The following is a 26,614-nucleotide window of genomic DNA, read 5'->3' as shown; positions in this document are numbered from 1 at the left end:
TATGAATGTTGCTCGCTCGTCTATTTTACCCGTATACATAGATGGACGCTTCTCCCTCTGTCACAGATGCAATCCTGAGACTTGTGTTTTATACAATAGCCTTGTGTGTTCTCTTCGACTCCCTCTGCATATTTTCAGTCAAACGTCAGAATTTACTCCATTTCCGTAGCTATCATACCTGTTAGGGTTGCGTCAATTCGAATCTGGTATCAGGATAAATATGACATTGAGTCACCGATTGTATACTATATATTTTTTATTAGCTAAGCAATAAGTGGTAAATGCAATTTTCGTATATACGAGCTCTCATTCACACCTCGCAGGGCAAACAGAGAACTGACTTGTTCCTGACAAAGATATAATATACTCTGGCAGAGGTAGCTCCTGCTTCCGAGCCGGCCTGTCACAGAGTATAGACTGGGCATGGTTTAGACTCACCCAGCCTATCGTTGATTGTTGGCGCACGAGCTGGTACCAGCCCCCGGGCGCTCCAGCGGTCAGTCGTTGTGTAGAATATACAGTTATCAGGCACCTGGCTCCTGTTATCTAACAAAATACCGTTTGTTCTCGCAACACTACATTCTGAATGTGCCCCCCCCCCCAACTCATTGCACAGTTCCTGTCTTCATGTTATTCTGTATTTTTCCATCATGAGAAAGGCCCATGGCCCTGAAACTGTTAACAATGTCTCAAGTCAGCTATGTTGCATAACACATACATCCACACAAGCCAACTGCAAATAATATTCCATCACATATGATATGGTAAGGGGCTATAGTGTATAACACAGAACCTCACATACTCTAATTCCACGGGACATTCCAATCATTTCAAAACTCTGTCCTCCAGAAAGTGGAGATAACACTTTTGCAGTTCTACTAGGTGAGATCTTTAAAAACGTTGCATTAGAAAGGATTACCTATACATACTGACCAGCTCATGTTATAGACAGAAGCGTGCTACATGGCAGACCAATCCGAACTCAACTCTCGGGTTGTCTGGCCCGTTCATTATCTCAGCCAATCATGGCTCGTGGGAATATTCCTGACATTTTCTGTGGCTAAACCAACTAGGCTCATAATGTAACAATTGTAGACCATTTGTAAATACAAATGTTTAATAAGGCACATGAAAGATTATTTGCCCCCCCCCCCCCCCCCCCCAAAAAAAAAAAAAAACTATGTTCAAATGGCTCTCCTGTCAAGGAGTGACAGGTGACATATGCATCGTTTCCTGACATTAGTCACATTTGGTACAGACCAAAAATCTTGGGAATGTTGAAATCAAGTCCACTCTGGACCGCACTCTGTCAGTCCGTGCTTAGTAGATAATAAACCCTACCTGGTTACATTTCTATTTTACTTTATTTGCAAGTCAAGCACCGATCATCATGTCACAAGCATATAAATAAGGCGCCTAAAATTGTATAAAAATAAATACAAAATGTCTGGAAAATAAAATGGTTTGATGGAAACATGGCTAATGTTACCAAAAGCAAAGGAAAGCATTAATGATCAAAGTTTTAGGGATGCTGGCCCATGTTGACTCCAATGCTTCCCACAGTTGAGCCAAGTTGGTTGTTCTTTGGGTGGTGGACCATTGCTGATACACTTGGGAAACTATTAAGCATGAAAAACCCAGGAGCGTTGCAGTTCTTGACACACTCAAACTGGTGCTCCTGGCATCTACTACCATCATAGTTTGGGATTTTTTTAACCACACTGGCACATATCGGACTGCTAATACAGGACTATTAAAGGCCCAGTGCACTACTTTTGTGAAAGTATCACCCCCCAGGTGCAATGTTGCCAGTTTAGCGACTTTGTCGCTATATTTAGCAACTATTCAGACACCTCTATCAACAAATTGTTTAAAAAGCGACAAGCGACAAATCTAGCGACTTTTTCTGGTGTTATTGGAGACTGACGTGAAAGCACATATCGTTCTTACTCTTCTCAGCGAGTGTTGCCGTGGGCCCCATCCCAAAGCACTCACAGGTGGCCCAGTCCTCACGCAGCAGTCCCTCCCAGCTTTGCAGTCAGAACAGGAGATGTTCACCCCTCCACGTCCAGACTGCAAATGAGTCGCACATGCGGGAAGCCGCCGCTGGCTGATCCCGCCCTGGCTTACATAAAAACATATTTTTAATAAATAACCTGAATTATACATTTCCATTTCTTTTTTTACATTGTCTCTTTTTGGTCCATAAAGATTGTATACAAACAAATGTAAAAAAAAAGAAAAGAAAAACAAGTTATGGTTAAAAATGTGTTTTACTGTGATTTGTTGTAGGCTCCTAAGTGGACCATAAGGTTAAAAACCCAACCAAATTAAGAAAACGACTAAATAAAAAACTAAGTAACTCTGCCAGAGTGTGTCTCTTTTGCCGGTCCCAATAATCGACAGAAGTTCATTTGTAGTTCTAAACATATTTAGGGTGTTTTTTACTGACTTTTTGTCTCGTCCACGACGTTATTCCTCTCTCTACAGCATCCATCACAATTACATGCACATGGCAAATTATGCAAATTCGGCAATGACGTCATTTAGTGACTTATAGGACAGCCAATAGCTTCTTTCCTTACTGAGGAATTGGCAACAATGCCCAGGTGCTTCTGCAACTATGACTAACATACACCGTTCAAAGGCACTTAAATGTTTTGTCTTGCCAATTCACCCTCTGAATGGCACACATCCACACGCCAGTACCTCAAGGCTTAAAAATCCTTATTTAACCTGTCTCCTCCACGTAATCTTCACTAATTGAAGTGGATTTAACAGGTGCCATCAATAAGGGATCATAGCTTTCACCTGGATTCGTCTGGTCAGTCTGTCATAGAAAGAGCAGGTGTTCCTAATGTTTTGTACACTGTGTATAGCATCATGTCTTCTCTAATACGAGTGCTGTACGAACCTTAAGTTCTCACATCACAAGAGTGCTCACATTCTGGCAACTATTTATGCCATAACGTTTCCTTCCAGCGCGTTCGTCTCTCCTCCGCTATTTCCGCTAAACTTGTCACATGACAGATAAAAAATCCTGGCATAAGCATTCATTTCACAATCTTTCTGTTATCATTCAAAAAATACAGTAGGCTATTCCATCCTCCGATTACGACAGGAGGTTAAAATGTTAGCATGCCTTCAATTCGACAAGAATGTGTGATATTTGAGGAACGTATATGCAGCAGACGCAGTAACGTGCAAGAAAACAGGAGTTATAACAATTTTGGGGGACGACGACTCCCAACTCAATCACGGGATATCCTGCTAACTTAACGGGAGCGAATAGTTTATCTCGGCCTACGAAAGAGGAGAAAAGTACATTTTCAAGGGAAATGTAATGCTAAAAACAATGTCTGAACCAGATGAAAAGGAAATCACTCCAGAAGAGGCGCCGGAAAATGGAAAGGGGATAAGAAACAGTGGAAATACATCTGAAACTGGGAACAGAAAGACAAAGGGTGTAAGTGATATTTTGTGGGATATTGCTGACGTATCACCTATCGGTGCTCCGTTACATTTCCAAGTCGATACATTATATAGTATTTTCTTTCTGTCATTGTCTCATCACATGACCTCATACTTAAGTTGTTTGCGTTCGTGCAGAGTACGGTATGTGCATAGTTTTATAAAGTTGCTCTGGGCTACTGTAGGCTGTATTTTTATTTATTTTTTTAATCATGATAATAACGTATGAAATAGTCATGCACCAACTTTAGGCTCTCTTCCTGGCGTGGCAATAATGCGTTTTGTCACAGCTAACACACCACGCGTGTTTTCCTTTAACGTTTATATTATACATGTCATCAACATGTTTGTTTGCCTATATTGGGCGGAGCCTTTTCCCCTTGAAATTAGAATTTTTGGTTCATTACACACTAACGTTACTTAATTATCTTCAGTTGATTGTGTTTCCTTGACACTGCTTTACTGATATCAAGGATCCCATGGATTCATATGATCATATATTGTACCAATTGCGTGACTTGACCAGTTGGATCACACTTCATTTTTCATCCAGCGCCTCTATTTTTCAAGCGTCTTCGAGTGGTCGTGCTGACTTGGAATCACAGTTTTACTTTTTTACATGGACAGGTGGGTGCTGATCCTAGATCAGCATTCCTACCTTGAGACACTTTATACATATAATAAACCTATAGACACTACTGTGTTGTATTATCTAGATATGGCTATGATATACCAAAGGTTTTATTTGCGTAGAGTATTCACCGGCTGCTTTTATTGTCTGTGGGGGTGTTCCAGGATTTTGACCTTGCAGCAGTGTACGTGTCAGACGCCCAGTATAACAGGAACATCTTTTTTGACACAACACCTCAAGCTATAAGGTAGGTAGAGATGGTTATGTTTAATGATGTTAGGTTATAGTTGCCAGAGCATTCAACTGGTTGAATTTATCGAAATAGACAGAGCATGTATTAGAATAAATACAAATAGATAGAATCTTGTCACTTGTAGCTTAAGGATAGTATTAGCGGTAGTCCTGCTATCATAGGCCATATTTCTGTGTGTCTGTGAGGAACAGACGAAAAAAAGACCACCCTCTCTCTGACTATCTATGTTTGAAGATATTGGATAATTCCATTGAAATATGGATTATGGTTGTTGCTTTTCTTCCACAGATTGTACCTGCTCTATAACCATTGGGGGTTGCAGATCCTGGTGTATGCCTTCATCCTAGTGGACCTGGCTTTGGCCATCTTTGAAGACCCAGCAGTTGTCCCTCTGCCAATATGGGTAGATATCCACAATGATATTCCTCTCAACTTGGTGTAATGCTCAGTCTTTTAAAATGTAAATCTTTTGGGCCAGAGATAATGAAACATTCCAAGCAGTATGCAGGAATTATTGTCTCTTGAAATCGTTACTAATAACCCTGTTTCTTTAGGCTTGTTGTATTGCTCTTTTTATGTTTTAAATATAGCCACAGTTGTATTATCTGTAGCACTGTGTGTGACCTCTGTTTTGTGATGAGTACCAGGGTCCTATTTATTAGGCCTAGGGCACATTGCAGAAATGTTCTGAAACTGAAATGTTCTCACGAGACAAGGTCACGTAGCCCCTCCTGTTTCAAAGCGTTTTTTCCTTTGTTTGCACCAAATTAACACCTGGTCAAACTGGGTTGAATTGCTAACAAATGGTTGTACATATGCAATCTTTTACTGAATTGATAGCAGGCACACATTGTTTTTGTCTCCCTCAGGTTACCTCAGTGATCGAGCTTGTTTGTCTGGCAGCCTTCACTGCTCGGCTTGTGCACTACGCCAAAGTCATTCCCCGGGAAAGGTTTTGGAAAGACCCCAAGAACATCTGCATCTTTGCCATCATTTTGGTAGGTGCAACTCAAATAAGGGAATTATTTTTAGGTGCAGGAATAAAGCACAGGGGAACTGCAATATTCCGCAGACCTCATATTTCTTATCTGTATTATTTTTCAGCCCAGTCCTGGTGTACTCAAGTTTAGGGAGTGCGTATTACCCTCATGTTCTTTAGTGGAATACAATATAGTACAATACAACTTTATTTGTCCAACTACTACATTGGAAATGCCTTGTCTGCTCTGCTCTATCCTTCCTCTCCTCACAAGACATGAACACTAGGGTCATTATGATCCAGTGCTTTTGATTCAGTGTGCATATCTCTGTGTAGGTACAAGTACCGGAATAATACTTTTTAATTTATTAGAATTATTTTTATCCGGCGACAGCTTATACATATTCTGTATATATGAACAATACTGGAATCAAACCCAAAAGCAAGGTATTGCTAACATGTATTAGTCTCGGTCGTTGAAAGAAATCGCTTACTACTTTGGCCAAGAAGGAGTTGGGGAAACCTACCCAGTGACTGTCAGTGGAGCAGCATTTGAAGGAACTGTATGACAAGTTGAGAATGTGCTGAGAAGTGCTTTGCACACTGTTGTGAAACAACCTTTAGCCCGAAGTTTCCCTGTGTCAGGGATTCTCAACTCCTAGTTACTTCCTAGTGTTAACGCTACGACTCAGTTTGATTCAGAATAAACAAATGACTCATTTTGAATGCAATGTTGGACACCGCTAACTCCTGTATTGACCATGTATGCAAACATGTATTGATAGAGATAGATATAGGTGGTAAAACATATTTCAATGTAAATTGCATGACTGGGGTGGTGTTGACTCTTGATTGAGCAGTGTGTGGAAAAGTGGAGCCCAATTTTGGAATTGGTCTAGCTTCAAGCCGTCATGCTGCTTGAAGCTAGACCCAATTCCAACTTCCAACGTTGGGCTCCAATTTAGGAAGTTTGAGAATTGCTCTGAAATAATCCAAAATGCTGATTTGCAAATCAACCACTAGCCATTACTCACCCGCTTCAGGATTGGATACCATATGGAAACCATATGGCTACAATACAATTGCCACACTAAATCTATACAATTTACTTTGGTCTCCAGGAGTCGTTAGAAGCATACAACTTTGAATAACTACTCCCATTATAATGAAAGAAATGGGGTAATAATTGACATTATTCTCCTCCTCAGCTCTCTCTTGTTGACATGATCATTTATGGGGCGTTGAAAGCCAGTGGTTTCTACGCTGTCCGCTGGTCGCGGGTACTGAGGCCCCTCCTACTGGTCAATATCACTGAGGGAAGACAGGTAAAGTCTGTCTCTCTGTTTGTCTGTCACACACATCATCTTCCCCCTGATTCAGAGGGGTTGGGTTAAATGAGGAAGACACATTTTGGTTTAATGCATTCAGTTGTACAACTGACTAGGTATCCCCTTTCTGTCACTCACATTCTCTTTTCCTTCCTCTAGCTCCGGAGAGCGTTCCGAAGCATCCGGAACGCACTGCCTCAGATCCTCTATGTCTTCCTGCTCTTCATGTTCAGTGTGCTCATGTTCTCACTCATGGCCCTCAAACTCTTTGGAAAAAGGTAAGTCAGGATCAGGAATTGTAGTCATGTGGGCATGTCTGCCAGCATTGTAAAATCTCGGACAGGGGTGACCATTTTGTCTGCAGAGGCCTGGTCTGAATGCAGTCCTTTATTCCAGCCAAGCATTAACCCTGGGATGCATAGTAAACATGGCGCCCCAAGAATGCGTATGCCAGGTCAAAATGACCCGATACTGTAATATCTGTGTTTGATACACACGGGTCTAAAATATGATCACTTTTGTGGAACATAATTGTTTTGAGTGATGATTTGGACCTTTTAATTACTTTAGACGTTTTTAACTGCTCTTCAACAGTTTGATACACATTCCAATGATAACATATTATGAAATTCCATGATGGCTATTGAAAAGATGAACATATTGTTCTTACAATCGTTCTTACAATCAAAGTTTCACATTCAACCTTTTAATGTGAAGAACAAAATAAAACCACCTTAAGCATGTTTTGTAATATTTCAAAACATTTATTTGAAAATCCAAAGTTCATCAATATAAATGACAACACTAAAAGTGTTCCTAAAAGGAACAAAGTTTGCGTGTGTGATGCTTTCTTATGCTGTCTTAGTCCATGCATTTGTTACAAACAACAAGCATGTGACTGTGGTCTTTGCAGTCAGGTGTGTTGCACTGAGAACACCAGCAGCTGACTTTTCTATCCTTTGCGCTTGGGCAGAGCTGGCACCTCTTCTGGACCTGGCTGCTCTGAGTGGTGGTGGCATGGCTCTCTTTCATCACCCCACAGCTTTCCATTACCTCAGTTCATCTGTGGAAATGGGAGAACCTTCCAGTAGGACAACCATCTCTGCAGCACTCCACCAATCAGGCCTTTTATGGTAGTGGCCAGACGGAAGCCACTCCTCAGCAAAAGGCACATGACAGCCCGCTTGGATTTTGCCGAATTGGCACCTAAAGGACTCTCAGACATGAGAAACAAGATTCTTTGGTTTGATGAAACCAATATTGGACGGAATGCCAAGCGTCACGTCTGGAGGAAAACTGCTCATCCACTGTGACGCAATCGCTGGGGATGAACCTTCCTCTACATTTTGCTAGGAAAAGGTCCCCACATACCGGAAGGCTGCCAGGTGGTCCGTTGCTTCTCTGAACAGTCTGGTCCTCTTGTCATCAAGCCTCCGGTAGCGACGGATATCCTCATATCTTCCGAACCGACATGGTGGCCTTATACATTGGATTCTGCAGTGGATCCAAAAATAGCTCCCTTGTTGAGACATCCCACCTGTTCTCCATGCCGGAAAGGAGGGTTAAACCAATAAAAGCCTTTAGTTCTTCTTTGTCAACTTCTCTCCACTCTGTCCCTTTTGCTGTCGTTCTTCTCCGTCCTTCTAAATTCGTACACTTTAGGACCTCCTCAATGATGTTGTCACTAATAAACAACTCCCAGGCAACTTTTGGTGACACAACTGTTGACCCCGGCACAGGCCCTGGGCAGCTCCTCAGGATGTTATGCCTTTAGTGTGTGTGGAGAGAGGGGGGGTGTTCACTCCAGTAAGACCTCTTTTTACTCACTCTCCTCAGAGGAGTCCTGCCCATCTGTAGAATCTTCTCGGACAGCTGGACTACCAGGTGCATCCACAATTCCAATTTTGCCCACAGGCTCATAGTCTGTGCCATCTGAATTGGATACATCTGATTCTGAGTCAGAGGCACAAATGGCTTCCTCATCCAGCATCTGTAAAACCATTTTGATTGTACAGTTTACATGCACTTCGGTTGGAGTCATTAAAACTAATTTTTCAACCACTTCACAAATGTGTTAACAAACTATAGTTTTGGCAAGTTGGTTAGGACATCTACTTTTTACAACATTTGTTTACAGACAGATTATTTCACTTATAATTCACTGTATCACAATTCCAGTGGGTCAGAAGTTACACTAAGTTTGTGTCTTTAAACAGTTTGGAAAATTCCAGAAAATTATGTCATGGCTTTAGAAGCTTCTAGTAGGCTAATTGACATCATTTGAGTCATTTGAGTCAATTGGAGGTGAACCTGTGGATGCATTTCAAGGCCTACCTTCAAACTCTGTGCTTCTTTGCTTGTCATCATGGGAAAATCAAAAGAAATAAGCCAAGACCTCATTGTAGACCTCCACAAGTCTAGTTTGTCCTTGGGAGCAATTTCCAAACGCCTGACGGTACCACATTCATCTGTACAAACAATAGTACGCAAGTATAAACACCATGGGACCACACAGCTGTCATACCGCTCAGAAAAGAGAGACGTTCTGTCTCCTAGAGATGAACGTGCTTTGGTGCGAAAAGTGCAAATCAATCCCAGAACAACAGCAAAGGACCTTGTGAAGATGCTGGAGGAAACGGGTACAAAGTATCTATATCCACAGTAAAACGAGTCCTATATTGACATAACCTGAAAGGCCACTCAGCAAGGAAGAAGCCACTGCTCCAAAACCGCCATTAAAAAAGCCAGGCTACAGTTTGCAACTGCACATGGGGACAAAAATCATACTTTTTTGAGAAATGTCCTCTGGTCTGATGAAACAAAAATAGAACTGTTTGGCCATAATGACCATCGTTATGTTTGGAGGAAAAGTGGGCAGGTTTGCAAGTCGAAGAACCCCATCCCAACCGTTAAGCACGTGGATGGCAGCATCATGTTGTGGGGGTGCTTTGCTGCAGGAGGGACTTGTGAACTTCAAAATAGATGGCATCATGAGGTGGGAAAATGATGTGGATATATTGACGCAACATCTTTAGACATCAGTCAGGAAGTTAAAGCTTGGTCGCAAATGGGTCTTCCAATTGAATGTCAGGAATTGTGTAAAACGGAGTTTAAATGTATTTTGCTAAGGTGTATGTAAACTTCCAACTTCAACTGTATGTCTGTCAACATTCTTATGGTCCTCCTTATGAAACTGTTTTTACTCAATGAGTTAAAAAGGAGAAATGAAAACGGTGATTAAAGAACATTAAACACAAGATATTTAATACATTTTATTAATTACTTAGTTTTTATTGTTGTAACAAATAAAAGTCAGTTTGACGAGTGCAATGCAGTGGATTCCATAGGAAATGCATACGGATAATATTTGACCCACATATGGGGTTGGGAAGCAAAAACTCTTTACTTAAAAAAAATAAAAATTAAAAACAGAGCTAGGGTTAACAAGTTTGATTCAACTCCTATTCTATCTATCCTTTTATTAGTTGAATCAGGCGTGTACATGCTAGGTTGGAACAAAAGCCTGCACCCATGCTGGTCTGGTCTAGTTGGCAAGCAAAGAAGTACTACCAAATGCGTAGCACTTCATAAAGTTGCACTGAAAACTACCGTAGTTGCCTCTAAAAGAGCAGGTCTAGAATCAGCTTTTATATCCCAATTCCCAAACCTAATCTTAACCATTAGAATGAAAAGCAGTGCTCTATCTCATCCTACACCGTCCTTGTGTGGTTAGTAGAGGACATCCATCCATACTTCCAGTTTGCAAAGAGGGAGGGGGCAAGGATCAAGTTGCCCTTAGACACTCATCCAGAGTAATTTAAAGTTGTTGTTGTTTGTTTTTTTTGTTTTTTGGGGGGGGGGCATTGTTGTTGGACATAATGCAAACCACATTTGTGCTGCTGCTTCCTCCCTAGGGGCCTTAAAACAATCGAGGGACGCCCCTATTTCACCAACTATCTGGAGATTGTCTTTGATCTCTATGTCCTAGTCACGACTGCCAACAGCCCAGATATCATGTGAGTACCCTGGGTACATTATCCAACCTTATTCCTTATGATTTTTATTATGAATTTATTTTTGTTATGAAGTCTAAGATTTGAATTCTTCTTTTTAAAGCTAGAATCCTTAATTGAAAAAATAACAAAGCTGGCACCCCACCTCTGTTTTGGTAAAAAGCTTAGAGGTGGGCTTGGAGAAATGTAACCACTGCCAAATTCATAGACAGAGCTATGGATGCAAGGGATGACCATCCACTATCACAAATTATAGTTTTAACCGTGTTATTAGGCTAGACAGTGTTTTGTTTTTACTCCAATGTTTGTAAACAATCTTGTATTTTGGCTTCTGATGGAGTATGACAGTTGGACTGAGCTCATCGGGCATTTATCAGTTATTCTTTAAGAATCAATGGGTATTTATCATTAATTTATAAGTCAGAAAATGGATGTAGCATTTAAAGATTCTAGCTTTAACTGTATGACTTTTGATTTGTAGTGCAACTTTAAGTGCAAAGTTGCCTTTTGGCATGCCCCTTTCTATATACACACAGTGGCCAGTTTATTAGGGACACCCATATAGTACGGATCCCACTTTGCCTCCAGAACAGCCTGAATTCTTTGAGGCATGGAAATGTTGTTCAAGGGACCTAACGTGTACCAGGAAAAAATTACCCCACCAGCCCATACCTTTGAAACCAAGCAGGATTGAGCCATGGACCCATGCTGCCGAGGACAAATCGTGACTGCCACCAACATGATGCAACAGGAACCTTGATTCGTTGGACCAGCCAATGTTTTTCCACTCAATTGTCCAGTGTTGCCGATCACGTGCCCACTGGAGCCACTTATTTTTGTTTTTAGTTGATAGGAATGGAACCTCGTGTTGCCTTCTGCTGCATAAGCCCATCAGTGTCAAAGACCGAGTTGTGCGTTCTCGAGATGCCGTTCTGCACACCACTGTTGTACTGCTGTTATTTACCTGTTGGTGGCTGTACGCACCATTCTCGGTAAACCTTAGATACTGTCGCTCATGAAAAGCCCAGGAGGACGGACATTTCTGATATACTGGAACCGTCGCACCTAGAACTGACGATTATACCACGTTCAAAGTCGCTTAAGTCAATCGTTTAGCCATTCTAATGTTCAATCGAGCAGTAACTGAATGTCTCTGCCTATCTGCCTGCTTGATATAGCAAGCCACGGCCATGTGACTCCCTGTCTGTAGGAGCGAACCATTTCCGTGAAAGGGTGGTCTACCTAATAAACCTACAACAATTTTGCTGGGAGTAGATTATACTTGCAATGATGTTGATACGAGTTGGGTTTTGCCTACTGAAGTTGAATACACTGGTTGTTAGTCGCTCTGGATAAGAGCGCCTGCAAAATACCTAAACTGTAAAATATCACAAGTAATTTCATTGTTTAATCTTAAATATATAGACACGTAGACAAATATTTTTTTATTTTTGTCTTTATTTCCCTACGTAGGATGCCAGCGTACAACTTCAGCGTTTACTTTGCCGTGTTCTTCATCACCTATATCCTCATCAACACCTACATCTTCATGTCAGTGTTCCTGGCGGTCGTGTACAACAACTACAAAAAGTACCTGAAGGTAGAGTGGGCGGACAAGACAATGATATAAGCAATTTCTTCGCAGATTTGCTCCTTTTGTTGGTTCTGATATGGTTTGTTTCATTTTGTGTAGAGCGTGTCTGAATGAGCTCGTTGAACGTCACATAACTTTGATAGGTTGTTGCTTAAAGGTAGCTATTTTGAGTGCTTTTATGTGTTTATTCTGAAATTCAATATTGGTGACTTTTAAAATGTAAGTAGCCTTGGCTTGTGTGAGATGGAATGGCTCCTGCTCCTATCTCCTGGCTCTGTAGATTAAGGCAGCTTGGTGTCTTACCTAACCTTACCTAACCTCAACCATTTGTGGGGAAAATGCTAAACTGAGACAAGATCAGTGTCTACAGGCGACTTCATCCTACTCCTATCCTATGTACCCAATCAGGAAGAAGTACGGAAGCTCGTCAGGGCCAAGAGGCACAAGATGGTGCGTGCCTTCGGTGTGCTGCAGGAGAGGAAGGGAGAGGAGGAGCCTGTGGTAAGCCAGGCCTGTTGGAACCAGCTTGTGCGGTTGGTCCAGCCGGACATCAGCAACGCCCACAGGGAGCTGCTGTGGAGCGTCTCCGACGACAACAACAAAGGCTGCATAGGTGAGAGGTTGGAGTCTACTTCACACAGAGACCCACACAAAGCTGTGTTACATGCTGAGTAAATTGCAGATGGACCTGGATACGTGTTTAATATATCAGCTAACATCCACATCATATGACGTAGCCATTTGAAGCCCGAATTCCCAGTCACTGACATGGTACACAACCATTGGTTCATGCAATGTAGTTACCCTGGAACTCGACCGTAGTGTTACCCAAGATGACCAATGCAGCACCTGCTTTGAGCTGAAGCCTTAATTAATTTAAACCTTCCACCCACCTGTGCAGGGAAAGTGGCATTTGTTCAGCTTGCGGACCTCCTGAACATCCAGGTGATCATGATGAAGTCACGGCCTCACCCCCTCAAGACATGGCTCCCCTCTCTCTATCTCTCCTCCCCCAGTCGTCTCGTCTGCCGCATGGTCCAGCACAAGTGAGTGCAGCCAATGAGTGTAAATGTTACTCAGCAGACATACAGGGAAGAGGTTTGGGGGAGCGTGTGAAAGTATCTGAAAGTAGACAGTGCCTTCGGAAAGTATTGTGACCCCTTGACCTTTTCCACATTTTGTTAGGTTACAGCCTTACTCTAAAATGTATTCAATTGTTTTGTTTTCTTCAATCTACATATAATACCCCATAATGACAAGGCAAAGACAGGTTTTTAGAAATGTTTGCAAATTTTTTAAATGTAAATAACATATCACATTTTACATAAGAATTCTAAACCCTTTACTCAGTACTTTGTTGAAGCACCTTTGGCAGCAATTACAATCTTGAGTCTTCTTGGGTATGCCACTACAAGCATGGCACACCTGTATTTGGGGAGTTTCTCCCATTCTTCTCAAGCTGTCAGGTTAGATGGGGAGCATAGCTGCACAGCTGTTTTCAGGTCTCTCCAGAGATGTCCTGAGTCCCCTGGAGAAGGTTTTCATCAAGGATCTCTCTACTTTGCTCTGTTAATCTTTGCTTCGATCTTGACTCGTCTCCCAGTCCCTGCCACAGAAAAACACCCCCACAGCATGATGCTGCCACCACCCTGCTTCACCGTAGGGATAATGCCAGGTTTCCTCCAGACGCATTCAGACCAAAGAGTTGAATTTTGGTTTCATCAGACCAGAGAATCTTGTTTCTCATGCTCTGAGAGTCTTTAGGTGCCTTTTGGCAAACTCCAAGCAGGCTGTCATGTGCTTTAGTAGCTTCCTTCTGGCCACTACCATAAAGGCCTGATAGGTGGCGTGCTGCAGAGATGGTTGTCCTTCTGGAAGGTTCTCCCATCTCCAAAGAGGAACTCTTGAGCTCTGTCAGCGTGACCATTGGGTTCTTGGTCACTTACCTGACGAAGGCCCTTCTCCCCCGATTGCTCAGTTTGGCTGGGCGGCCAGCTCTAGGAAGACTCTTAGTGGTATATAACTTCTTCCATTTTAAGAATGATGGAGGCCACTTGTTTTTGAGGACCTTCAGTGCAGCAAACATTTTTTGGGCCCCTTCCCCCAGATCTGTGCTTCGACACAATCCTGTCTCGGAGCTCTATGGACAAATTCCTTTGACTGTCAACTGTGGGAACTTTTATATAGACAGAAGTGTGCTTTTCCAAATCTTGTCCAATCAATTACATTTATCACAGGTGGACTCCAATCAAGTTGTAGGAACATCTCAAGGATGATGAATGGAAACAGGATGCACCTGAGCTCAATTTCGAGTCTCATAGCAAAGGGTCTGAATACTTATGTAAATAAGGTATTTCTGTTTTTAATTTTTAATAAATGTGCAAACATTTCTAAAAACCTATTTTTTGCTTTGTGATTATGGGGTATTGTGTGTAGATTGAGGATTTTTATGTATTTAATCCCATTTTAGAATACGGCTGTAACGTAACAAAATGGGAAAGTATTCAGACCCTTTGGCTTATTCCACAAGGCACTGTATATCGTTGTTTCTTTGTGTGTCTGTGTGATATCCAGGGCGTTCATGTACACCTATGACCTGATCATCCTGGTTAACGCTGTGTTCATCGGCCTGGATGAAGAGGACCCATTGATAGCCAACGTAGAGTGGGCTTTCCTGGTTCTCTATCTCCTAGAGATCCTCCTCAAACTGTACAGCTTCGAACCGCGCGCCTTCTTCTCTAGACACCAGTTCTGGAATTGGTGAGAAGCCCAAGCATTTTTGTCTGGTTACGCGGGCAGCGATTTAAGCCTAGTCCTGGACTAAAAAGCATGCTTACTGAAGAATCCCATTGAGCTTGCTTTTTAATCCAGGACAAAACTCAATCTTAATCTGGGAAACCAACTCCTTGTGTTGCCAGTAGTAGTATACATAGTATAATTTGTTGTTTTTCCTTCAAATACTTTGAGTGTTTTGAGGGTCTGCACTTTTTTGATTTCCATTGTGTCAGGCAAGCTCAATCAAGAACGGCTAAAGTTGAAAGAAAAAAAACCCAGTACTATTTCAACCCAGGTCTGCTCAATATTAGAAGTTTTATGTTCCCCTTACGCCATGTAGATGCAGCATCCCTAATTCTGTGACCAAGGCTTGGGTACTTAAGTGGTACTAGCTGATTAGGTATATGATGATTGAACTGCAATGAAAGGAGACCGTTTCTGCTTCGGTTTAAGTACTTGTGTAGTAATATCTTCCTCACCACTATGCACACAGGTTTGACACCATCATTGTCATCACTGCCTTGATTGCTATGATCATCAATTCAGCACTGAAATTATGTAAGTAAAACCTAATTAACATCCATGTCATCGACGCCCATGTCATCGACTGCATCCTTATGTAATACATGTATCACTAGCCACTTTAACTATGCCACTTTGTTTACATACTCATCTCACATGTATATACTGTACTCGATACCATCTACTGTATCTTGCCTATGCTGCTCTGTACCATCACTCATTCATATATCCTTATGTACATATTCTTTATCCCCTTACACTGTGTATAAGACAGTAGATTAGGAATTGTTAGTTAGATTACTTGTTGGTTATTACTGCATTGTCGGAACTAGAAGCACAAGCATTTCGCTACACTCGCATTAACATCTGCTAACCATGTGTATGTGACAAATAAAATTTGATTTGATTTGTACTACTACATATTTTAAAGTTTGACGATTCAAAACCAAAATGTGCCATGTTCCTGGACACAGACTAACTTCCGCTTCGCTCCACAGGTAGTATCACATTTTCATTTCACTTCATTACAGTACAACGGTTTGATTTGTTTGATCGTAGCTAGCTAGCTACATAGCCGTCTTTGTATCTAAGACAATTGTGTAGTCTAGAGCGATTTTCTAGGGTAGCTAGCCAGCTATTGTCGTTCTTTTAACGTAACGTAACGCAATCAACACTGCTAGCTAGCCAGCTAGCCCCCGAATAGCAGCACTGTAGAAACTATTACAGTACAACGGTTTGATTTGTTTGATCGTAGCTAGCTAGCTACATAGCCGTCTTTGTATCTAAGACAATTGTGTAGTCTAGAGCGATTTTCTAGGTTAGCTAGCCAGCTATTGTCGTTCTTTTAACGTAACGTAACGCAATCATCACTGCTAGCTAGCCAGCTAGCCCCCGAATAGCAGCACTGTAGAAACTATTACACTCGACGGAACGACTTGATTAGTGTAGTGTCAACATCGCAGCCACTGCCAGCTAGCCTACAAAGTCAACAACGTAGCCACTGCCAGCTAGCCTACTCCAGCAGTACTGTATCATTTCAATCATTTTAGTCAATAAGATTCTTGCTACGTAAGCTTAACTTTCTGAACATTCGAGACGTGTAGTCCACTTGTCATTCCAATCTCCTTTGCATTAGCGTCGCCTCTTCTGTAGCCTGTCAACTATGTGTCTATCTATCCCTGTTCTTTCCTCTCTGCACAGACCATACAAACGCTCCACACCGCGTGGCCGCGGCCACCCTAATCTGGTGGTCCCAGCGCGCACGACCCACGTGGAGTTCCAGGTCTCCGGTAGCCTCTGGAACTGCCGATCTGCGGCCAACAAGGCAGAGTTCATCTCAGCCTATGCCTCCCTCCAGTCCCTCGACTTCTTGGCACTGACGGAAACATGGATCACCACAGATAACACTGCTACTCCTACTGCTCTCTCTTCGTCCGCCCACGTGTTCTCGCACACCCCGAGAGCTTCTGGTCAGCGGGGTGGTGGCACCGGGATCCTCATCTCTCCCAAGTGGTCATTCTCTCTTTCTCCCCTTACCCATCTGTCTATCGCCTCCTTTGAATTCCATGCTGTCACAGTTACCAGCCCTTTCAAGCTTAACATCCTTATCATTTATCGCCCTCCAGGTTCCCTCGGAGAGTTCATCAATGAGCTTGATGCCCTGATAAGCTCCTTTCCTGAGGACGGCTCACCTCTCACAGTCCTGGGCGACTTTAACCTCCCCACGTCTACCTTTGACTCATTCCTCTCTGCCTCCTTCTTTCCACTCCTCTCCTCTTTTGACCTCACCCTCTCACCTTCCCCCTACTCACAAGGCAGGCAATACGCTCGACCTCATCTTTACTAGATGCTGTTCTTCCACTAACCTCATTGCAACTCCCCTCCAAGTCTCCGACCACTACCTTGTATCCTTTTCCCTCTCGCTCTCATCCAACACTTCCCACACTGCCCCTACTCGGATGGTATCGCGCCGTCCCAACCTTCGCTCTCTCCCCCGCTACTCTCTCCTCTTCCATCCTATCATCTCTTCCCTCTGCTCATACCTTCTCCAACCTATCTCCTGATTCTGCCTCCTCAACCCTCCTCTCTTCCCTTTCTGCATCCTTTGACTCTCTATGTCCCCTATCCTCCAGGCCGGCTCGGTCCTCCCCTCCCGCTCCGTGGCTCGACGACTCATTGCGAGCTCACAGAACAGAGCTCCGGGCAGCCGAGCCTAGGAAGATCCTCGTTTGCTAAGTCAAACGACACCGCTGGTTCTGCTCACACTGCCCTACCCTGTGCTCTGACCTCTTTCTCCCCTCTCTCTCCAGATGAAATCTCGCTTCTTGTGACGGCCGGCCGCCCAACAACCTGCCCGCTTGACCCTATCCCCTCCTCTCTTCTCCAGACCATTTCCGGAGACCTTCTCCCTTACCTCACCTCGCTCATCAACTCATCCCTGACCGCTGGCTACGTCCCTTCCGTCTTCAAGAGAGCGAGAGTTGCACCCCTTCTGAAAAAACCTACACTCGATCCCTCCGATGTCAACAACTACAGACCAGTATCCCTTCTTTCTTTTCTCTCCAAAACTCTTGAACGTGCCGTCCTTGGCCAGCTCTCCCGCTATCTCTCTCAGAATGACCTTCTTGATCCAAATCAGTCAGGTTTCAAGACTAGTCATTCAACTGAGACTGCTCTTCTCTGTATCACGGAGGCGCTCCGCACTGCTAAAGCTAACTCTCTCTCCTCTGCTCTCATCCTTCTAGACCTATCGGCTGCCTTCGACACTGTGAACCATCAGATCCTCCTCTCCACCCTCTCCGAGTTGGGCATCTCCGGTGCGGCCCACGCTTGGATTGCGTCCTACCTGACAGGTCGCTCCTACCAGGTGGCGTGGGGAGAATCTGTCTCCTCGCCACGCGCTCTCACCACTGGTGTCCCCCAGGGCTCTGTTCTAGGCCCTCTCCTATTCTCGCTATACACCAAGTCACTTGGCTCTGTCATAACCTCACATGGTCTCTCCTATCATTGCTATGCAGACGACACACAATTAATCTTCTCCTTTCCCCTTCTGATGACCAGGTGGCGAATCGCATCTCTGCATGTCTGGCAGACATATCAGTGTGGATGACGGATCACCACCTCAAGCTGAACCTCGGCAAGACGGAGCTGCTCTTCCTCCCGGGGAAGGACTGCCCGTTCCATGATCTCGCCATCACGGTTGACAACTCCATTGTGTCCTCCTCCCAGAGCGCTAAGAACCTTGGCGTGATCCTGGACAACACCCTGTCGTTCTCAACCAACATCATGGCGGTGGCCCGTTCCTGTAGGTTCATGCTCTACAACATCCGCAGAGTACGACCCTGCCTCACACAGGAAGCGGCGCAGGTCCTAATCCAGGCACTTGTCATCTCCCGTCTGGATTACTGCAACTCGCTGTTGGCTGGGCTCCCTGCCTGTGCCATTAAACCCCTACAACTCATCCAGAACGCCGCAGCCCGTCTGGTGTTCAACCTTCCCAAGTTCTCTCACGTCACCCCGCTCCTCCGCTCTCTCCACTGGCTTCCAGTTGAAGCTCGCATCCGCTACAAGACCATGGTGCTTGCCTACGGAGCTGTGAGGGGAACGGCACCGCTACCTCCAGGCTCTGATCAGGCCCTACACCCAAACAAGGGCACTGCGTTCATCCACCTCTGGCCTGCTCGCCTCCCTACCACTGAGGAAGTACAGTTCCCGCTCAGCCCAGTCAAAACTGTTCGCTGCTCTGGCCCCCCAATGGTGGAACAAACTCCCTCACGATGACAGGACAGCGGAGTCAATCACCACCTTCCGGAGACACCTGAAACCCCACCTCTTCAAGGAATACCTAGGATAGGATAAGTAATCCTTCTCACCCCCCCCCTTAAATGATTTAGATGCACTATTGTAAAGTGGCTGTTCCACGGATGTCAGAAGGTGAATTCACCAATTTGTAAGTCGCTCTGGATAAGAGCGTCTGCTAAATGACTTAAATGTAAATGTAAACCTAGTCCTGGATTAGAATTCCATTAGATTCTCCATTGAGCATGCTTTTTATTCCAGGATTAGGCATAATCTGTGTCCGGGGAAACTGGCCCATTATATGTCTTTTTAAATCTAGCACATTGTGTTATCGATGACTTCCACTCTTTACTCACAAACAGTACATTTATTATTTCTTTGTTATTTTCTTTATTAAGGGCTCAGCAGCAGTGTGCCTACATTTCCGATTGTAGACCACTATGGCATTTGAGAACTTTTACTGTCATTGTTTATATTAAGGCAAATACAATATCCAACTTAACTGTCCATTTTTGTCTGCGGTTTGCTGTTCCTCATGAGCCACCCTCTGATGGCGGCTCATTGTTAATGCTGGCTGCTGTTGACATTGAGTTAACATCGAGGTTTTACGTTATTTCAATGCTGTGCTGGCCCTGGGGAGCAGGAGTGGAAGGTCACCTATAGTAAGCCTCTCGTTTGTTGGAGTCATCCTATTGTTTCTGTTGCCCATAGCTCTTTGACCTTTTCATGTATTATTTTAAACCTATTGAATGAGTGGTCACCGTTATGTTTCATTTTTGAAAATGAGCAAAAGTACAATGAAAGATAAAATTGTACTTTATTCATGTTTTTTTTATTATTGATGACTTCTGAGAGACTCATCAATTAAATGATTAAAAAATCAGTATAGTATATAATGACATTGGTAGTGGGTGGCATACATTGGTGATGGGTGAGGTGTTTCCTACTTTGAGGAGCTTGTTGAAAAGCGCTATAAATCAAACCGCTTCCTATGTTGACTTGGGATGCTGTTTATTTTCTTTGTCTTTTTTTTCTTTATGCTGTCGATGGTGCCCTCTACTAACTTGCAGCGTAGAACACATGCATGTAAAAGAATTTAGCCCTCCGAGTCTGCCTGGCGTTCATGTTGTGATCACGTGTTTTGTCCCAGCTGGAGGCTACACCAGCCGTCAGATCCTGGACATTGTGTTCATCCTGCGCATCCTGAGGCTCATACGAGTGGTGGACAACATCAAAAGGTTAGGAGGTCAAGGACTTCCATTTCCTGTATGAGCAGTGTCTGTTGTGTGTGTGTGTGCTTCAATCTTAAGATGTGAAACATTATCAAACCGTTTCCCTTAACTACCAGCGCTAGTATCTTCAGTAGCTACTGTGACAAAATGATTTTGCAGAAAGACCTATAGAAGTCAGATATGGTTGATTTTGATATTCTCATTCATAGATTTGGACATGGAACTCTTCCTGATGTTCTTTCTCCCCTCAGGTTCCGTGCCATCATCAACACCCTCATCAAGATTGGACCAACGATACTCACCTTCGGACAGCTCATTGTCGTAAGTTGTTAGTGTGCAGTTAAGTTAAATTACACCAAGTAGTTATTGTGTTTATTAATTATATTTATGGACTCTAAGTGTGACTCTATTCCTGCATATTGAGCTTAAAGTGCCAATTAGGAGTTGAAACGATACCAAAGTGTACTCCCCTCCACTGTTTCACTAAAAGGCTGAGAAAAATATATCACTAGCCACTTTAAACAATGCTACCTAATATAATGTTTACATACCCTACATTATTCATCTTATATGTATATACTGTACTCTATCATCTACCGCATCTTTATGTAATACATGTATCACTAGCCACTTTAACTATGCCACTCTGTTTACATACTCATCTCATATGTATATACTGTACTTGAGACCATCTACTGTATCTTGCCTATGCTGCTCTGTACCATCACTCATTCTAATATCTTTATGTACATATTCGTTATCCCCTTACACTTGTGTGTATAAGACAGTAGTTTTGGAATTGTTAGTTAGATTACTTGTTGGTTATTACTGCATTGTCGGAACTAGAAGCACAAGCATTTCGCTACACTCGCATTAACATCTGCTAACCATGTGTATGTGACAAATAAAATTAGATTTGGATGGGGCTGGAGAAATGTAACCACTCTCAAATTCATAGACAAAGCTATGGATGCAAGGACTGACCATCCATGAAATTGTAATTATAGTTGTAACCATGTTTTGAGCCTATATGGTATTTTACATTTACTTTGTTTACAAACATTGGAGTAAAATAAGCTTGTGTTTTGGGTTCAGTTGAACTAAGCTCATGAGATTGACGCTTGTAAGGGATAACCGATGATTTCAAAGGTCAAGATGAATCAAATTCCCAATCTATCAGCTATGTATATCCAGCTATATGTCCCAACCCTAAATGAATGGAAAAGACGAGGACTACAATTGTGGTGCCATACAGCTGGATCTACAAATTAGATGGTCTTGGTCATTGACCCATATTTAAATTACACTGTATTATGATGGCTGAAAACATCAGACAATTGATTGGAGTGAAATATCCCTCTATGTAATCCTGTGTTGCAACTGATTGATTGACTGCATAGTTGTCCCAAATATTTTTCAGGTGGTCTATTACATATTCGCCATGGTGGGAATGGAGCTGTTCAAAGGGAAAATACGCTTTTTCGAGGCCAACTCCACTGATCCGGATAAGGCATTCTGTGGAAACCCTCTGCTCAAAAACTCAGTGTTCGCCAAGCACAACTACTGCAAGAACAACTTCAACAACGTTGTTTCCTCTTTTATCCTGTTACTGGAACTCACCGTGGTCAACCAGTGGCATGATATCCTTTTCAAAGCTAGGGAAAATACAGATATTAAGCTAAAACCAATACTTTTTATGTACTCTTGTGAAAATGTTGCTTGAATTGAAATGTACAGTAAGCAGTGGTCACTGACTAAAACTTTACAGTAGGTTAGTGTGTAGAGGGTTAAAAATTTGATGAAATTGCACTATAACCTATCCTTTTTCTTTAGTAAACAGTCTTCATAGCTTATTTTAGGATCCAGACAACTGGGTAATTTCTGTGTTTCTCAAAGTTGCCAGGCTAACTTGACCACTCAGTGAAGTATTGTTACTATTTTATTATTTTCTTTAATATTGGTCCCACTGCTGTCCAGCGGTTTCACTGCGGTCACTCACATCTCAGCCAGGATGTTCTTTGTCCTCTTCCACATTGTAGTTGTCATCATCATTATCAAGTAAGAACAAGTCTCCTTTGAAATACTGAGAACCAAACAGACTTCTTAATGATACTCTATTGCTGAATTACAAATCGACCCCTATCTCCTACCCCCCACCCACCCCCCCCCCCCCCCCACCACCAGGCAATACTGTAGATCTAAAAGGATTAGACAAGTTTAAGCAGTATGGTAATAACTTCGCTTTGTCTTTTGATTGGCTTGGAGGAATGTCCGCCATATTGCTTATACCCATGTAATAGTTTCAGATCTGGAGGAGTGCCTATGACTTGGTATTTGATAACTCACTCTTTGAGAATTGAGTATCGCATGCATTTTTTCCACCAGTATTTTCATTGCTTTCGTCCTGGAAGCCTTCTTCGTGGAGTACACCGTAGACCAAAGTAACCTACAATCTTCTCTGGAAAAGAAAATTGAGGAACTGGAATTGGGCGTCAAACAGTAAGTGCCTGATAGTTTTGCAATTAAATAAGACTAATTTTTTTATGCCATGGGGTGGGCTCTATTTTGTATTGAGTTAGAGGGGTGAAAGTGTAGCATGCATAGTTTTCTGTAGCCATGAGTCATGTTCCAAGCTAAACCACATACAGTATTCATGATGCACTGCCTTAAAATAAAGGGTTTGCTAATTGCTTATTGGCCAGTAGATGTGGCAGACTGGGGGATGTTCAGTGAGGTGAAATATTCAGTGTTCCAGATATAAATGTGATGAATTTATATGATTTCCTATTCAACATGACAATCATAGCTGCTCAGTCTATGCAAAACATTTCAGAATGTTCTGTAACGATGTATCCTCCTGAACAGTTGTGTTTATCTTGATTTTTATTGTGCTTTCTCTTTGTGCCAATCAGAGAGAAACTGGATGGAAACTTGGTGGATGCCATGGAAACTAACGAAAATGATATGGGCAACTCTGAGTCGACCAAGGAAAAACCTGCACTCATGTTCAAGATCGCCTGTAAAAGTAAGCTTTGAGGAGAATTCATTGCATTACTGTCTGACTCACCTGTATGGTGGTATGATGCAGTTTATACCTTGGAAATCTATTAACGTGTATGGAATATATGCATATGGCAATTCATGCACTTTCGAATATTATGGCTGCTTATAATGTGTTGTGTATTCTGAATGTACGGAATTCACAATCATAGAATCACATTGAATCATCCTAGTTACACAGTATGTGATGAATTATGATTTACTACCCTGAAAAAGGTTATCAAAAACCTGTTTTTTCAATAGGAAAATGTAAATCTGTGTTTTTGTTAGACAAGTTCAGGTAGTAGTCTACCTGAACAGGACTTTCCCTTTTAACCATTTGTACTGACCTCAGCTTTCTGCCTGCTTCCTCCCAGGATACAAAACCGTGGATGGTTTGTTACAGAGGATGTTTGAGGCGGATCTAGACCCAGAGGATTTTGCGGATGATGAAGATTTCGATCCCAATAACCCATCAAATCTGAACTTCCCAAATCCAAACTTTGATTCTGTATAGCCAAGGTCAGAAAGGGAATAAATACTCTAAATTAGCTTTCTGTTTTTGTACTGGAATGCCTTATATTATGTATCATCATCATCGAAAATATATATTTTATGAAATATTTCTAGGTTTATGTAAAACAAAATACACTTTAAACGGGTAACATTCCTCAATGTCATATTTAGCTAGGTATTTTCTTTCATTTACTTATTTTTGTACATCTCTTGACAACACAATCCACATTCATCAATGAGATTGTATTCTTGTTTGAGTATAGATGATCAAATGCTGTTTGATTTATCTCTATCATGAAGGGAAAACTGAAATGATATAAAATGGAATGTCTACTGAGGTAATTTGCTGCAGCATAGAAGGTTGTTTCTATTGGGAAATCTGACTCAAATACAGACTTTACTCATTTATTTTTACTTATTTATATTGTCATTTATGCACAGTTTCCTGGATACAGATCAGGCCTTCTACTGGACTAAAAAGCATGTTCAATACACAATCTCAATTGTTTAATCTGTGTCCAGGGAACCAGCCCTTGAAGTTTAGTCTCATCCAACCAACCTTCAATACAACCATTACTCTGTAGGCCTATGTACATCATTATTTCTCTATTAATAAAGCATACCAGCAAAGGGTTTTCTTGTGATGTATTATGTGCAGCCAAACTAACATTTCATGTAACCAAGCATTAATTTACCAGAGACTGGTTTGCTCTGACATCAGTACAGCCACTTTCTTCACTTTTTCAAGTAAGGTTTGGCCGTATGGTGCATAGCCTACCCAACCTGACACCGTGCAGAGATTATTGCGATTGTAAACGGTTGGATAGCTACAGTGCCTTCAGAAAGTATTCACACCCCTTAGCTTGTTCTACTTTTGTTGTTTACAGGCAATAAAAAGTCACTGGTCTACACACAATGCATTATGGGGTATTTTTACATTCATAAATGAAAAGCTGAAATGTCTTGAGTCAAGTATTCAACCCCTTCATAATTGCAAGCCTATTTCAAGTTCATGAGTAAAAATGTATTTAACATGTCACAAGTTGCATGGACTCCGTGTGCCGAGGTTTTCCAATGCCTCACAAAGAAGGGCACCTAATTGGTAGATGGGTAAAAAAAAATCAGACTGAATATCCCTTTGAGCATGGTGAAGTTATTAATTACAAGAAGGAAACCACCAACAGTTAGAGTTTATTGGTTGTGATAGTAAACTGAATGGATCAACAACATTGTAGTTACTCCACAACACTAACCGAATTGGCAGAGTGAAAAGGAAGCCTGTGCAGAAAAAATATTCCAAAACATGCATCCTGTTTGCAACAAGGCACTAAAGTAATACTGCAAAAATGTGGCTAAGCAATTCACTTTTTGTCTTGCATATAAAGTATTATGTTTGTGGATAATCTAATACATTACTGAGTAGCACACTCCATATTTTCAAGCATAGTAGCGACCGCATCATGTTATGCTTATGCTTGTAATTGTTAAGGACAGGGGGGTTTTTAGGATGAAAAAGAAACAGGATGGAGCTAAGCACAGGCAAAATCCTAGAGGAAAACTTGGTTCAGTCTGCTTTCCACCAGACACTGGGAGATGAATTCACCTTTCAGCAGGACAATAACCTAAAACACAAGGCCAAATCTACACTGGAGTTGCTTCCCAAGAAGACAGTGTATGTTCCTGAGTGGCCCATTTACAGTTTTCACTTAAATCATCTTGAAAATCTATGGCGAGACCTGAAAATGGTTGTCTAGCAATGATCAACAATCAATTTGAAAGAGCTTGAAATATTTTGACAAAAATAATGAGCAAATGTTGTACATTACAAGTGTGGAAAGTTCTTCGAGACTTACCCTGAAAGACTCACAGCTGTAATCTACTGAAAGCAGAGGGTTGAACACTTATCTAATCAAGCTCTATTAGTGTTAAATTATTCATAAATGTTTTTTATTTTTATTTTATGTTATTACACTTTGACATTAGAGAGTATTTTGTGTAGGTATTTTACAAAAACTATACAATACAATATACCATTTTAATCCCACTTTGTACCACAACAATGTGGAAAAATTCAAGGGGTGTGAATACTTTCTGGGGGCACTGAATGTGTGCACACTGTGCAATGTGAGTTGCCCATTCTTTATTAAAGCATATTGCTTATTATCAATGGCTCATGAGTTTAGCACATACAGTGCCTTGCGAAAGTATTCGGCCCCCTTGAACTTTGCGACCTTTTGCCACATTTCAGGCTTCAAACATAAAGATATAAAACTGTATTTTTTTTGTGAAGAATCAACAACAAGTGGGACACAATCATGAAGTGGAACGACATGTATTGGATATTTCAAACTTTTTTAACAAATCAAAAACTGAAAAATTGGGCGTGCAAAATTATTCAGCCCCTTTACTTTCAGTGCAGCAAACTCTCTCCAGAAGTTCAGTGAGGATCTCTGAATGATCCAA

The 26,614-nt window shown here is 42.1% G+C and overlaps 1 protein-coding gene across 1 annotated transcript; it reads left to right on the top strand.

Moving 5' to 3' along the window:
* The first annotated feature begins 3,025 nt into the window (after window positions 1–3,025).
* Window positions 3,026–24,784, top strand: tpcn3 (two pore segment channel 3). Its single transcript, XM_064965327.1, has 19 exons — window positions 3,026–3,466; window positions 4,267–4,349; window positions 4,644–4,758; window positions 5,225–5,353; window positions 6,543–6,659; window positions 6,822–6,940; window positions 10,577–10,678; window positions 12,149–12,275; window positions 12,678–12,882; window positions 13,171–13,315; window positions 14,844–15,029; window positions 15,538–15,602; window positions 20,515–20,602; window positions 20,848–20,917; window positions 22,017–22,236; window positions 22,564–22,654; window positions 22,982–23,095; window positions 23,509–23,621; window positions 24,013–24,784. The coding sequence occupies exons 1-19, from the start codon at window positions 3,344–3,346 to the stop codon at window positions 24,150–24,152; spliced, it is 2,352 nt and encodes a 783-aa protein (XP_064821399.1). The 5' UTR covers window positions 3,026–3,343; the 3' UTR covers window positions 24,153–24,784.
* Window positions 24,785–26,614: the final 1,830 nt, after the last annotated feature.

The sequence above is a fragment of the Oncorhynchus masou genome, chromosome 5 (genome assembly GCF_036934945.1).
Source record: "Oncorhynchus masou masou isolate Uvic2021 chromosome 5, UVic_Omas_1.1, whole genome shotgun sequence".
Taxonomy (NCBI): Eukaryota; Metazoa; Chordata; class Actinopteri; order Salmoniformes; family Salmonidae; genus Oncorhynchus; species Oncorhynchus masou.
This window is presented reverse-complemented; position numbering and strand designations above follow the sequence as displayed.

Bases quoted from the DNA above. Each gene is read 5' to 3' on its own strand.
- tpcn3 (XM_064965327.1), top strand. From the start codon at position 3,344: ATGCTAAAAACAATGTCTGAACCAGATGAAAAGGAAATCACTCCAGAA. The intron at 3,467-4,266 runs GTAAGTGATATT...GGGGTGTTCCAG, and splicing joins GGAACAGAAAGACAAAGGGT to GATTTTGACCTTGCAGCAGT. The intron at 4,759-5,224 runs GTAGATATCCAC...TGTCTCCCTCAG, and splicing joins TTGTCCCTCTGCCAATATGG to GTTACCTCAGTGATCGAGCT.